Raw genomic sequence first — 12,587 nt, 5'->3', positions numbered from 1 at the left:
AATTATCGTCATGTCTAATAAACCGGAACAGCGTATTTGCATCAAATCTTGTGTGAAATTAGGGAAAACAAAGATATTATGACCTTCGAAATAAAGTTTTGATCAATTCTGAAAGCTTCCTGGAAATCATTGCAAGCATGCATCCTGAGCTCGTTTTGGTCATCAGTTAGCAAGCTTGGCACAAACTTTGCTGCGACTCGTCTCATGTTTAAATCGTCAGTTAAAACTTTTTGAACAGTTCCAAAACCAAGCCCAGTCTCTCCAGATATCTCTCTAATGGTTCAACATTGATCTGCCATGACTAGTGACCTCACACTGTCAATTGATGAGCAAGTTCTTGCCGACGTTGGTCTGCCAGACCTCGTATCATCTTCAGCACTGTCTCTACCTTCACAAAAACGATTGTGCCACTCAAAACTTTGTGTTTTTTAAAGCAGCATCTCTAAAAGCAATATTTAACATTTCAACTGTCTGAGTAATTGTTTTCCCTAATTTCACACAAAATCTACTGCAAATACGCTGTTCCGATGGATTAGACATGACGATAAATTTATCAAAAATCGCCAAAAGCACCTGACAGACATTGACATATCATTGGCTCACATGGGAATGCGCTGTCATAGCAAGCTGAAATTTTGTGACAACATTCCGGAGATGTTTCCGAGCAAATGGTGCAATGGGTTTTTCCATCACACAAATATGCAAGTGTATCCAACTCCATTTCGGGAACTTTTGGATCAGACCTTGTATATCATCATTCTTATTATGACGTATTTTATCATATCAATCTTATTAATTTTTATTCTATTATAGTAAATAATATTACAGTTTATCATATTAAATTGCGATATATTATTTTATTGTACATTATGAAATATTATATTATATATCATATTTTATTGTGTTATTATGAGTTTCTTTTATTCCAACTTGAGTATTTGGTCAATTTATAAGTAGTATTTAGTTTCTATTAACTAGCAATATCTAAATAACTTCAGCTTTCACATACATGTATGTCTATTATAAGCTGCGTATACTTGCAGGTAAAGACATTAACTGTAATCATGTGAGAAAAGCACTGGAAATTAGTTGTAACATACAGCTGCAAGATTCAGCCAAGTATCTTTTAGCTAGCTAAAGAAAAATTAGCAACAATAAAAGTGACTTTAATTTGCAGTTTGACAGTAAGTTTGTGATTAAAAGTCAATATTATTTCTATAAACACATTGATTTAAAGTAATAAAATTCATTTTTTCTAATAATTTTTTAAAACTTCATATTTCGTCTTGCTAATAGCGGTGGATAATTTCACTAAACATCTCAAAATGTTTTATCCTTATTTCAGGTGACAGATGCAATGTTTAATGTTCACCATGAATTCCTAAATGCTACAGTAAACAAGACAAAAAGCAGAAGAACATATTTGGGTGAGTAGAATAGCACATTTTTGTGATCTTAAAAATTGTGGCTTACAATCTTTAAGAACCAATCTGTATGCTCCATGATTTGTACAAGTTTGCGTTTTAAATTTAATTAAATGATTAAACTTATGGCACTATATATATTCAGTTCTTTAGCTGCTACAGAAGTACATGTGCAATCTTGATGACTCTGAAAGTAATTTCTCAAGCATTTTCAGCAGGTTGAATTTGGTAACCAGCCATGCTTATGCCTATTTTTATTTTTAGTACGAGCCCAACTAGTGAGCTCCTTGATTCTCATTTAAAGTTTTTATGTTTCACCATAAAGCACTTTATTATTATATTTGAATTTATTAGTTTATTATTAGTATTAATAGTGAATCGTTTCACAATTAATACTAAGATGCATTGATTGATATCGCAACTAATAGTTTCCCTCAAAAGTATTAGAGTATCAGGGCCAGTTCAAAAACTTCAGTCCTAAAATGAAAGCTGATACCTAGTTTTTATAGTAAAAGAATGTCTGATTGTAAAAATTTAGTATTTTCAAACTTCTAGAAGTTTGTAATAGTAATTAGGGTGGAATAGGAATTTAAATTTCTGCTACATGAATTTTCTTTTATAATAAATATCTAAAAAAGTTGTGGCTTTATGAGAGTAGTTGCCAAAAAAATGGTAACTTTCCTAAATAAAATTCAGCAAGGGGTTTGCCAAACATTAAAGTTTGGCTTTACATAAAAGATAGCAAATTTTTATTTCAAATGATTGTTTTTCATTTACAAAAGACACTTTTAAAAAGTTATTAACAACTTTTTGGTGAAAGATGAGCACCATTAGTTGAATTTCAAACAAGTTTTTGTTAGTTTTCTTAAAATAATATAGTTTGATGTTTAGTTTCCATCAGAAATATAAAGCTTTCATAATTCAGTTGCTTTACTTCAGATGGTTGTAGCATATCTTTAAACACAGCATGACTCTCATGCAAATTGTATATTGTTTATTAAGATGTCCATATTTACTCTATTGAAGTAACCAGCTAAAATTTACTCCATAATTTTGAGCATTTTATGTATTTTGGTTGATTTGAACAACGCTCACGTACTAGCCTTCTGTTACATTGCTATCACATACTAGCCCACTGTTACATTGCTATCACATGCTAACCATCTATTACACTGATATCACGTGCTAGCCTTCTGTTACGTTGCTATCACCTGCTAGCCCACTGTTACATTGCTATCACAAGCTAGCCCTCTGTTAAGTCTGGTTTCCATATGATAGCGCAATGATTGTGTGTGGCCCAGTGATCGTGCGCAATGCATTGCTTGGGCTGCGATGAGGAGTTTCCATAGCGCGCGTAGGTGTCATGCTTGCATTGGACAGGGTGGGTAATTTCCTTACTTTTTCATACAGGAGACCAATTTCTTCAGAAAACAGCCTTCCGCTGCGACTTTGCGCTGTCATATGAAAACCAGGCTTACTCTTTCGTACAGGAGACAGATTTCTTCGGAAAACAGCCCTTCATTTGAATTGTGGGATAGGTTGAAAAGGTCGAGCGGTGTATTGTGGGATACATCATCGCGCGCACTCATCGCAAGGATCCATTCTGTTGGATCCTTGCGATCAGCGTACGCACGTCGCGAGATCATCGTGCGTTGACGTTTCCACATCACAACCGCCGACCTACGCTCGACGTCGTGCGCTTTGTTGCGCACCTTGCGCTGTCATATGGAAACCAGGCTTTACACTGCTATCACATGCTAGCCCTCTGCTACATTGCTATCACATGCTAGACCGCTGTTACATTGCTATCTCATGCTAGCCCTCTGTTACATTGCTATCACATGCTAGCCCTCTATTGCATTGCTATCACATGCTAGCCCTCTGCTACATTGCTATGTCATGCTAGCCCACTGTTACATTGCTATGACATGCTAGCCCTCTATTGCATTGCTAGCACATGCTAGCCTTCTGTTACATTGCTATCTCATGCTAGCCCACTATTACATTGCTATCACATGCTAGCCTTCTGTTACATTTCTATCACGCGTTAGCCCTCTGTTTATATGCTTGCAGTTTTCTCCTTTCGTAGTTATTTCTATTACAATCATCAAAACTCACACATATGCTACATCCTCTCTCAAAGTCCCCCTGTGTCAACCCTACTTCTCTAATTATCGGTATTGTGATTTCACGCGGGCTCTTATTTCCCTTTTGTTTAATCTAGCAACACAATACCAAATTAACATAATTTAATGTAGGGCTGGTATCTGCATTTGATGATCTGTTAGGAGATACTCTCGCAGCGATAAAGGAAGCCGGACTTGATAAAAACACTGTAGTAATCTTTTCATCAGATGTAAGTATATTTATATTCAACATTGAAAAGTAAGACAAGTAAAGCTGCCTTACTGCTATTTTTAGTATCGTGGTACTTCTGCGCAGCTGGAGTACTGAATGTGAACTATACTGGTTCATGTTTTCCAGATTTGACATTTTCACATGCGTTGTTGAGCAAAAGATATCATCTAACTTGTTATTCCTTTTACTTGTTATTACTTGGGTATGCAATTTGCTTAGGGTTGTCAACAAATATTTGAAAATAGTGTTTCAGCAAAATAGCTAGCGAATAATACTGTGAACCTAGCGGAAAAATTTTAAAATTCAGCAAGCAAAATGTTGACATAGTTCCAAGAATTGTATGTACAGGGTGTCCGTAATGCCCTGACACAACATAGAAATTTTATTAGTAACTCAGTTGTTGAGATACGTTAACCAGAGTTGTTTTATTTTTATCAGTGATTCGTGAAGTTTTTTAGTGAGGGCAAAGGGGAAAATTTCCTTTCCCCTTGCAGTCGTGGTTTTAGACAGTTGAAATTACAGTCATTCTAGTAACAGAAGGCAAGCTGGATAGGTTAGGATGAATACTCCTCAACAGAAGGCACAACGCGTATCATTAAGACAAAGTCAGATGTGCAGTCTCCGTAAAACTAAAGAACTATGTACGGGAAAAATCCACTATCACGTTCTTCAATTCGCAGATGGCACAAAAACTTTATGGAGATCTGGATGGTGTTGGATAAACAGAGAAGTGGTTGCCAAGAATTTCAACAGAGTTCCATTTTTCTTTCATGAGACAACAATAACTGCTATGTTTACTTAGATCTTCTGAGTATGTGGCACCACAACTAATCAGCGTGCAACCAGTCATAATTTTCCAGCATGATGGCGCAATACCAAATTGGAGACTGCATGTTCGTCAGTTTCTCAATGAAACATTTCCTGACTGATGGGTTGGAAGAGAGGTGTCAATTCAATGGTCACATATCACTGGAGACCACATTTCTGTGGAGTTATGTGTAGGATATTGTTTATAAAACAAAGGTTCATACCCTAACTGACTTGAAAACAAGGATTTCTAATGCCATTGCCACTATTGATGAGGATGTCTTACAGCGAACATGACAAGAACTGGAATATCGTCTTGGTGGGCTTCGTTTAGCTAATGGTGCCCATGTAAAGGGGTCATCAAATTATGTAAAAATACTTTACTAATCACTGAGAGGAATAAAACAAATCTGCTTAACATATCTCAACAACTGGCTTAGTAATAAGTTTTTTCGGTTGTATTAGGACTACGGACAACCTGTACACGTTTATAACAAAACAATTCAAAAGAACTTTTGTTAATTTTTCCCAAAATAGTTTTTTGTTTTAATTTATTCAATTATTTTGGTGGCATGTTTTTATAAATGTATGTTTCCTCTTTTTTGTAAGCACTAAAAATTCAATAAAAACCTAAAATAAGCAAGGGGCGGCTCAAATGCATAAAGTTTAAAATCCAATTCTGTATATCAAGTGTATGCGCAAGGTAAGTGTATGCGCAAGGTAAGTGTATGTGCAAAGTAAGTGTATGTGCAAGGTAAGTGTATATGCAAGGTAAGTGTATGCGCAAGGTAAGTGTATGTGCAAGGTAAGTGTATGCGCAAAGTAAGTGTATGTGCAAAGTTAGTGTATGTGCAAAGTAAGTGTATGCACAAGCTAAGTGTATGCACAAGCTAAGTGTATGTGCAAAGTAAGTGTATGTGCAAGGTAAGTGTATGCGCAAGGTAAGTGTATGCGCAAGGTAAGTGTATGCGCAAGGTAAGTGTATGCGTAAGGTAAGTGTATGCGCAAGGTAAGTGTATATGCAAATTAAGTGTATGCTCAAGGTAAGTGTATGCGCAAAGTAAGTGTATGTGCAAAGTAAGTGTATGCGCAAGGTAAGTGTATGTGCAAGGTAAGTGTATATGCAAGGTAAGTGTATGCGCAAGGTAAGTGTATGTGCAAGGTAAGTGTATGTGCGAAGCAAGTGTATGTGCAAGGTAAGTGTATGCGCAAGGTAAGTGTATCCGCAAGGTAAGTGTATGTGCAAGGTAAGTGTATGCGCAAGGTAAGTGTATGCGCAAGGTAAGTGTATGCGCAAGGTAAGTGTATCCGCAAGGTAAGTGTATGCGCAAGGTAAGTGTATGCGCAAGGTAAGTGTAGGTGCAAGGTCAGTGTATGTGCAAAGTAAGTGTATGTGCAAGGCAAAATGAGCATATGGATGTAACTTGACAAGAGGCTTTAAAAAGACAGTTTCGACACATTGATGATATCTTCATGACACTTGCTACATATAATTTATACAAAGAAGTTATCTATCCATTAAAAATTCTCTCTCCAATAAAATGTTGTTCATTATTATTAGTAAATCAGGCTTGGTTCAAGATTTCCCTTATTTTCAATATAAATTGTTATACTTCTTTCGCGACAACAATCCGTGAACATGTTTATTAAGGGCAACTGTTCATACAAAGACAGATCCTTGAGTTTTAATCAGATAGATCGTTGCACATTTTTACAGATTACGAAAGGTTTAAGGTTGCCAACTGAGCCCGGCATTGCTTGAGGCGTATCTGCTTTTTCATATTAAATAAGCTGTAGGTAATGCCTAGAGCTCTGGCTGTCTGAGGATGTAACTCATTTTTCATGCAAAAATCTTTTGATGTCACAGAATACCAGTTTGACCATATTAAAGATTATTTGACAAGTTTGAGAAGCGGTAAATCACCACAGGTAGTTGAGCGTCAGTCTACCAACTCAAACGAGTTTATTTGTTTAATTAATGCCTATATTATTTGGTCAGTGCAACAATATCACACAAAATTACAAGATCAGACTTCCATAACTATATAGGTAGATTTAGCTTGAGAACTATTTATAATTTACAGAATGGGGGAGCGTCACAATCGTCGGCGAATGCTGGCTATCAATACTATGCAAACAACTATCCGCTTCGCAATGGAAAGTTGACTTTCATGGATGGCGGAGTACGTGTTCCAACAGTTTACTATGATCCGAGACTAAAATCAAGCACAAGAGGCACTGAGAGAGACTTTTTAATACACGTCACTGATTGGCTGCCAACTTTTGTGCATCTAGCAAAGCAGGGAAGGAGAAGCAGCAATTTTAAAATAGAAGGTAGGTTTATAATCTGAACCTTGTTAAAAAAGAGCAGCCACTTGAAAAGCATATGCTGCTCTGTAGGTTGGGTAACACCCATAAAAACAACTGAATATAGAACCAAGTTAGGTGCTTGAACAAAACAGAAAAATTAGATTTGTGATAGCCTCTGATACACTAAATTGTGGCTTTTAACTCTCAATGGCATCTTTGAAAAGAGTTAAAAGCCAAAGGTTCATTAACTGTAAAGCTTAGGAAACTCAATACAGCTTAGCATATTTACTTATAAAAAGCTCATCTGATGCTAAAATGACTAAATTTATATTAGCTTAAATGTTTGGAATCATCTTCTCTTTTCACAAGTATTTAATTTACTTTTTACACAATGATCTAACTTAATAAGTTGAGATAAAAATCTATAAGCCTTTATAACATCAACAGATACGATATTGATACGCAGATTATTAAAAAGTTATTTGTTTTAGTTGCCATTTGCTCTTTTTTCAATAAGGATTAGATGGAGTCTCTCAGCTCGCCAACCTGGGATCAAACTATAATTGTCCAGAACAAAGAAAGTACAATAGAAGAGAAGAGATGTTAGTTGGGCTCACTGACAATAAGATCAAATACAGGAATCCACCAAAGTGTGCTACTGAAGATGCAGCTTTCAGGTTTACTTGTTCAAGATTTTACTATTTTTGAAGCCTTCTTAGACTGATACAGAGAATGTCGCTATCAAGTTCAATTATTTAAGATTCCATGATTTACGAAACTTGATAATAAATCTTTAGTTCATGAGTTTATACAGAGAATGCATAATATGTTGTCGAATCATTTTGTTCAAATTGCTATTCAAAGCTTGCAAATATGGAATTGGAAGGAATAAACATGTGAAAAATATTGAAGAATAACATAGTTTTTTGATATAGCTTGATAAAAGCAAATAACATTTACAAAAGTGACCCTACAGTCAAAGAACAACCTAGCATTTGTGTGTGAAAATTTTACCGTGCTACGATGTGCAGTATCGAATGCAAACAACTTCAAAGTTGTCTCATTGTAATTTGGGCCTATTTAAAGATGGAGGGACTACAAGCTCATCCATGGCTACCAATATTACATAGTGGATCCAGATACTCTTGACACAGAATGGTCAAAGCCAGAAGAGTCACCAGAACTACCAGACATAACAGGAGATAACTGCCATAGAATGGTGAATGGTGAAAGGGTTGTCAGATGTCTCTTCAATGTTATTGGTAAGCTATGGATGCTTGAGAGCTAAGATTGCGATATAGTCAACAAACTATACCATAATAGAAGCAGTATTCATCCGTCCGCCTGCAGCCACACCACAAGTGTTAGGAAAAAAGATCCCCTTCGCATGAGAATCAAGTCTGAGGCATCAGATTCATAGACAATCACAATATTACTACACTCTTGGTCATTTACCACTTCACCCATTAACTCTTTTATTCTACGAGACATGTAGTACGACTCAACAAAACGTTTCCGTATGGCCAAGAGCCGCATTATGCGGCTTTACCAGGTTTCGTACAAATCGTTTCTGATTAGTGATTAGTTAATAAATGAATATTGTACATGTATATGTGCTTAAACAAAAGGAAACAACTATTTGCATGTTTTGAACCAATAAAAAATATGTTTACAACCCATTCTGAGCATGGTTTCACTTTGACAAAAAACTTATTTTTTATCGCAATTTATTGTTAGCAATGACTAGTCTTGCTAAATGCATTGCAAGTGCAAACTTTTACGAATTTTAGATCTACGGACTTTTGGGGATTTTTATTAAACAATAGTACTACCAAAAGTACATGTAGTTATTCATATTCTATAAGTAATAATAATAATGCCGTAAACTGTAATAATATTGATAAACCATCTGACTTGGACATACTCACGGTTTTTCAAAAATTGCCAGAAAAATGTTCATTCTCATTCTCCAAAACATTTGTGGCAAATTTCATGGCATCAGCTAATGTAGTATTTTATAGTGATTCATTTTGTATCAAAACATATTTTATAGACTGCGTGGTACAAAAGTTATGACGATTTGTACTCGCAAATATTAGGTTTTACCAAATTAATTAATCGAGACGTAATTTTGTACCGGTAAGTTGTGCACACATACTGATTACTCATGACGATCTCTCATGGTGCACAGTACTGCCAAGTGTACCAGTATCAGTTTATATAAATTTGATGGTAAAGATTCTCGAAAAAAATTTTGTAATTTCCATTCCATGTACATAAATAATTCACTAGCATTTTAGCAAAAATAATACATGAATAAGTCTTGTTGTTACTATCTAAGAAAGTTATAATCTTATGAAAACATGTGCCCAAAAGTTTGAATTTTTCTGATAAAAATCCATCAAGAGATTTGCCAAAGCATGAAGTTTTGGCTTTGTATGAAAAAGCCTTTTTTTAAATGATTGTTTTTGCTCTACAAACACCGCTTTTAAAAAGGTTATAAATTACACTTTTGTGGAAGATGAGCAGCATTAGGTGAATGCTAAACAACATTTTGTGGGTTTCACTAATACGATATGATTTAGAAGGCTTTGTTTTCATTAAAAAACTAGAAACATTTACAAACCTGTTATAATTTTCCTTGTTTGGTTGCACTATAGCGTATACCAGAGTCTTGCTGGTTTACATAAGTTATTTGGCTATTCACTAAAAGGAAAAGTTTATCAGACATTTTTAAATTAACTGCTCGGTATTAGAACCTTTGTTTTTGTAATTTTTTTATATAACACAACATTTTTAGAATTTTATAAACCATTTTATAGTTTCTTTTAAGCTAGCATAATTAAAGTATTTTCAACTATCTATTTGATAGAGTAAGTTAGTCATTCATTCATTTCACTTTGAGAATTACCATAAGAAAATGCAATTAAACAACACTTTCAAATTTTCAGTTTCAGTTTCGAAGCGCTATTAAAAATTCGACAAAATAGTTATCTATGATTTTAAATAAAAGCTTTATATTTTTGCATTCGATACAACAAAAGCAAAAATTGGTGTATATTTATTTAACTTGGTGTAAAGTGTATTTATTATCTGAAGGTTTAAAAGTGCGCGCAATGAAAAATATTCAATTATGTGTGACCCATCTCAGGACAGATATTGTTTAACTGTAACAGCTGTTAGAATCAAATAACTGTCATAGATGGTTACTAACACATAAATCAAGAAAAGGCCACAAAACAGAAATATTATTTATGATCATTTCACAGTGTATAATATTAAAAGTGGTAACTTCTTTAGATGACCCGCGTGAAACAAAGAACTTGTACGATGAACACCCGGCTCTTGTGGCAAGGCTGTTACGGAAAATTCAAGAAGCGAAGTGGGAATCCGTGAAACCGATATATCGACCTGACATCGGCAAGACCAACTACACTGTAAAGCAATGGGGTAACTACTTGGTACCACAAGAGAACTACTGTGACCCTTTAGTAGATTCACCTCTGATAGGAGCAGACCCATCCTGCTACTAGCTCCTGCTATCAGTTCATGTCAAGGTCACCTTACATCACCTAAATAAGTCTGTAGAAACCTGGAACTTTTTACATGCCTTATATTCATATGGAATCATTAAAGCCTAATCACCAGACGCTGAGCTAGTGAGCTCAGTGGCTCGTTCATGGGACGTTAATGAGTATTGTTGCTAGAAATTTGAACCAAGCATTTTTATATTTTAGTATAAATCAGCATATCATCAACAACACACTTATTGTAAATTTTCGTCAAATAGCTTGGTGGAAATAATTATTTTACATAACCAATTACTCTTTGAAATCTATTGCATTGTATTTTTAGTGATGTATTTTAGATTTAAACATATATGTAATATCTTTTGTTTAAGAATTGTATGAAAACTATAATTTGCTGCAAATACAAGCTAAAATTTATTGCTCATAGTTCCTGGTTTTGCAAAAGTTTTTTGAGAGCTACAAATATGTCAAATGGATTCCAGTTGGTTTTCTCAAATGATTTTACTAACGATTGTTAGATGTAATCTACCGATCAACAAATCAAACAATATGGAAGTATTTGTTCTTTATATTAACATTCAGTTACACAAAGTGCTACTATACACTGAAATACTGTATGGTAGCACGTATATATAAATTATTTATGTATATATAAGAAAAAATATAAAATGGATAAGTAGTCACAACTGTTAACAGCTCTCCTTACTCTGAAAAAGTTGGTGGGTTCAAACTAGAATGTTGGAATGTATTAAGTGCAGTTAACTTATTCTAGCACTCTAGTTATTTTAATCAAATATACACGAATAAAAAAAATATACATACATATACATACACACTAAAATACTGGAGTAGGTAAACCCATTTTTTCTGGTTAGCGCTGCGACATATAAAAAATGCTATATTACTGGACCAGCTGCTACATTCTGGTCTGCATCTTTGTACTGTTAAGAGACTCTGGAAATCCAAAAGCCAGTTTCTTTTGAACTTTTTTAATTGCAGTTTGTTGGATTTGGCTCAAATAAGAAAAAAAGCAGAAATTATGAAACAGTCATTGTTGAAATAACTTTCTTGTGACGTTATTAATATGGATTTAATTTGGTTTTAGCTGGAAATCTATTGGAGCAATTTCATTTTAGTAGCAGGAAATGCTGAGATAGCTCTGGGTAGATTTATTTTAGCATAGTAAAATTTCTGAGTTATCTCAAGTGTGGTCCAGTAATTTAAAAACAGTACGTATTGTCAAATTGCCTCTGATTTGTTCAAGGTTAAATTTGTATGCCAAGTTTGCATGGAGACACACTTGAATCAAACCTTAAAAAAAGATAAAACCTTGGGCCAAAGGAAACAGTAGTGTCATCTGGGGTGTCAAATCTCACCAAATATTTTCTGGGCATTATTGTTGACACACTGTTTCAGCCAAAAATAACGAAAATGGCGATCTACACTAGGCTATACTGTAGATCACCAGTGTAGGGTGTCGGGGTGACCTCGTGGTAGCGTCTTTGACTGTCAACCATGGGATTTTTGGTTTGAGCCCTGCTTAATGCCGATCTGACAAAAAGCTCTCAGCAAGCTTTCAACCTTAAATTGCTGGGTCTTTCAGATCTAGCCCATAACTTGGAGGCCTCATGTACCACGACTACCCTAAGCTACAAAACTGCAAAAAATGACCTATTTTTTCAACAGAAATTGACCAATAGCATAGATCTAGTTTCATCCAATAGGAAGGCAACAAAAGCAAATACTTACTCAATCATATCTATTCTCCTCTATAACAATTTTATGCAACTTATCATTGCTGTATTGCCTCAAAACCTTAAAGTATCCATTGTTTTAGCCCAAACAAAGTGTGTATAAGCCTCATTGAAGATTTGTCTTCATGCGAACTAGGTAACATTTTGAAATTTGAAAAAGCTGCTTATTTACTAAAAACTCACAATTTAGAATAATTGTCAAATACGTTGGCTCATAGCAACTATTTACAGTGTTACAGTGGCATTGCCTACCAATGAATAAAAACTTTGTAGGCAAATAAGCTTTCAAGAGCTGAAGCATTTATAACTATGGCCAGGTTTCTAGTTGTACATTAGCATGGCATGACTTGCTCTGTCATATTAGTACTTGGTGTAATTTCATGAGAGTCATTGGTTATTTTACT

General features: G+C 34.8%; 1 protein-coding gene across 1 annotated transcript in view; it reads left to right on the top strand.

Annotated features, from left to right (window-relative positions):
- LOC137405969 (arylsulfatase B-like) overlaps positions 1-10,527 on the top strand; it is a 34,575-nt gene extending 24,048 nt beyond the window's left edge. The window contains exons 8-13 of the mRNA XM_068092457.1: positions 1,346-1,427; positions 3,683-3,780; positions 6,674-6,923; positions 7,417-7,576; positions 7,986-8,161; positions 10,200-10,527. Coding sequence (XP_067948558.1) covers positions 1,346-1,427; positions 3,683-3,780; positions 6,674-6,923; positions 7,417-7,576; positions 7,986-8,161; positions 10,200-10,432 — 999 coding nt within the window. The 3' untranslated portion in view covers positions 10,433-10,527. The remainder of the gene's footprint in view (positions 1-1,345; positions 1,428-3,682; positions 3,781-6,673; positions 6,924-7,416; positions 7,577-7,985; positions 8,162-10,199) is intronic.
- Positions 10,528-12,587: the final 2,060 nt, after the last annotated feature.

Source organism: Watersipora subatra, chromosome 10, assembly GCF_963576615.1.
Source record: "Watersipora subatra chromosome 10, tzWatSuba1.1, whole genome shotgun sequence".
Lineage (NCBI taxonomy): Eukaryota > Metazoa > Bryozoa > Gymnolaemata > Cheilostomatida > Watersiporidae > Watersipora > Watersipora subatra.
This window is presented reverse-complemented; position numbering and strand designations above follow the sequence as displayed.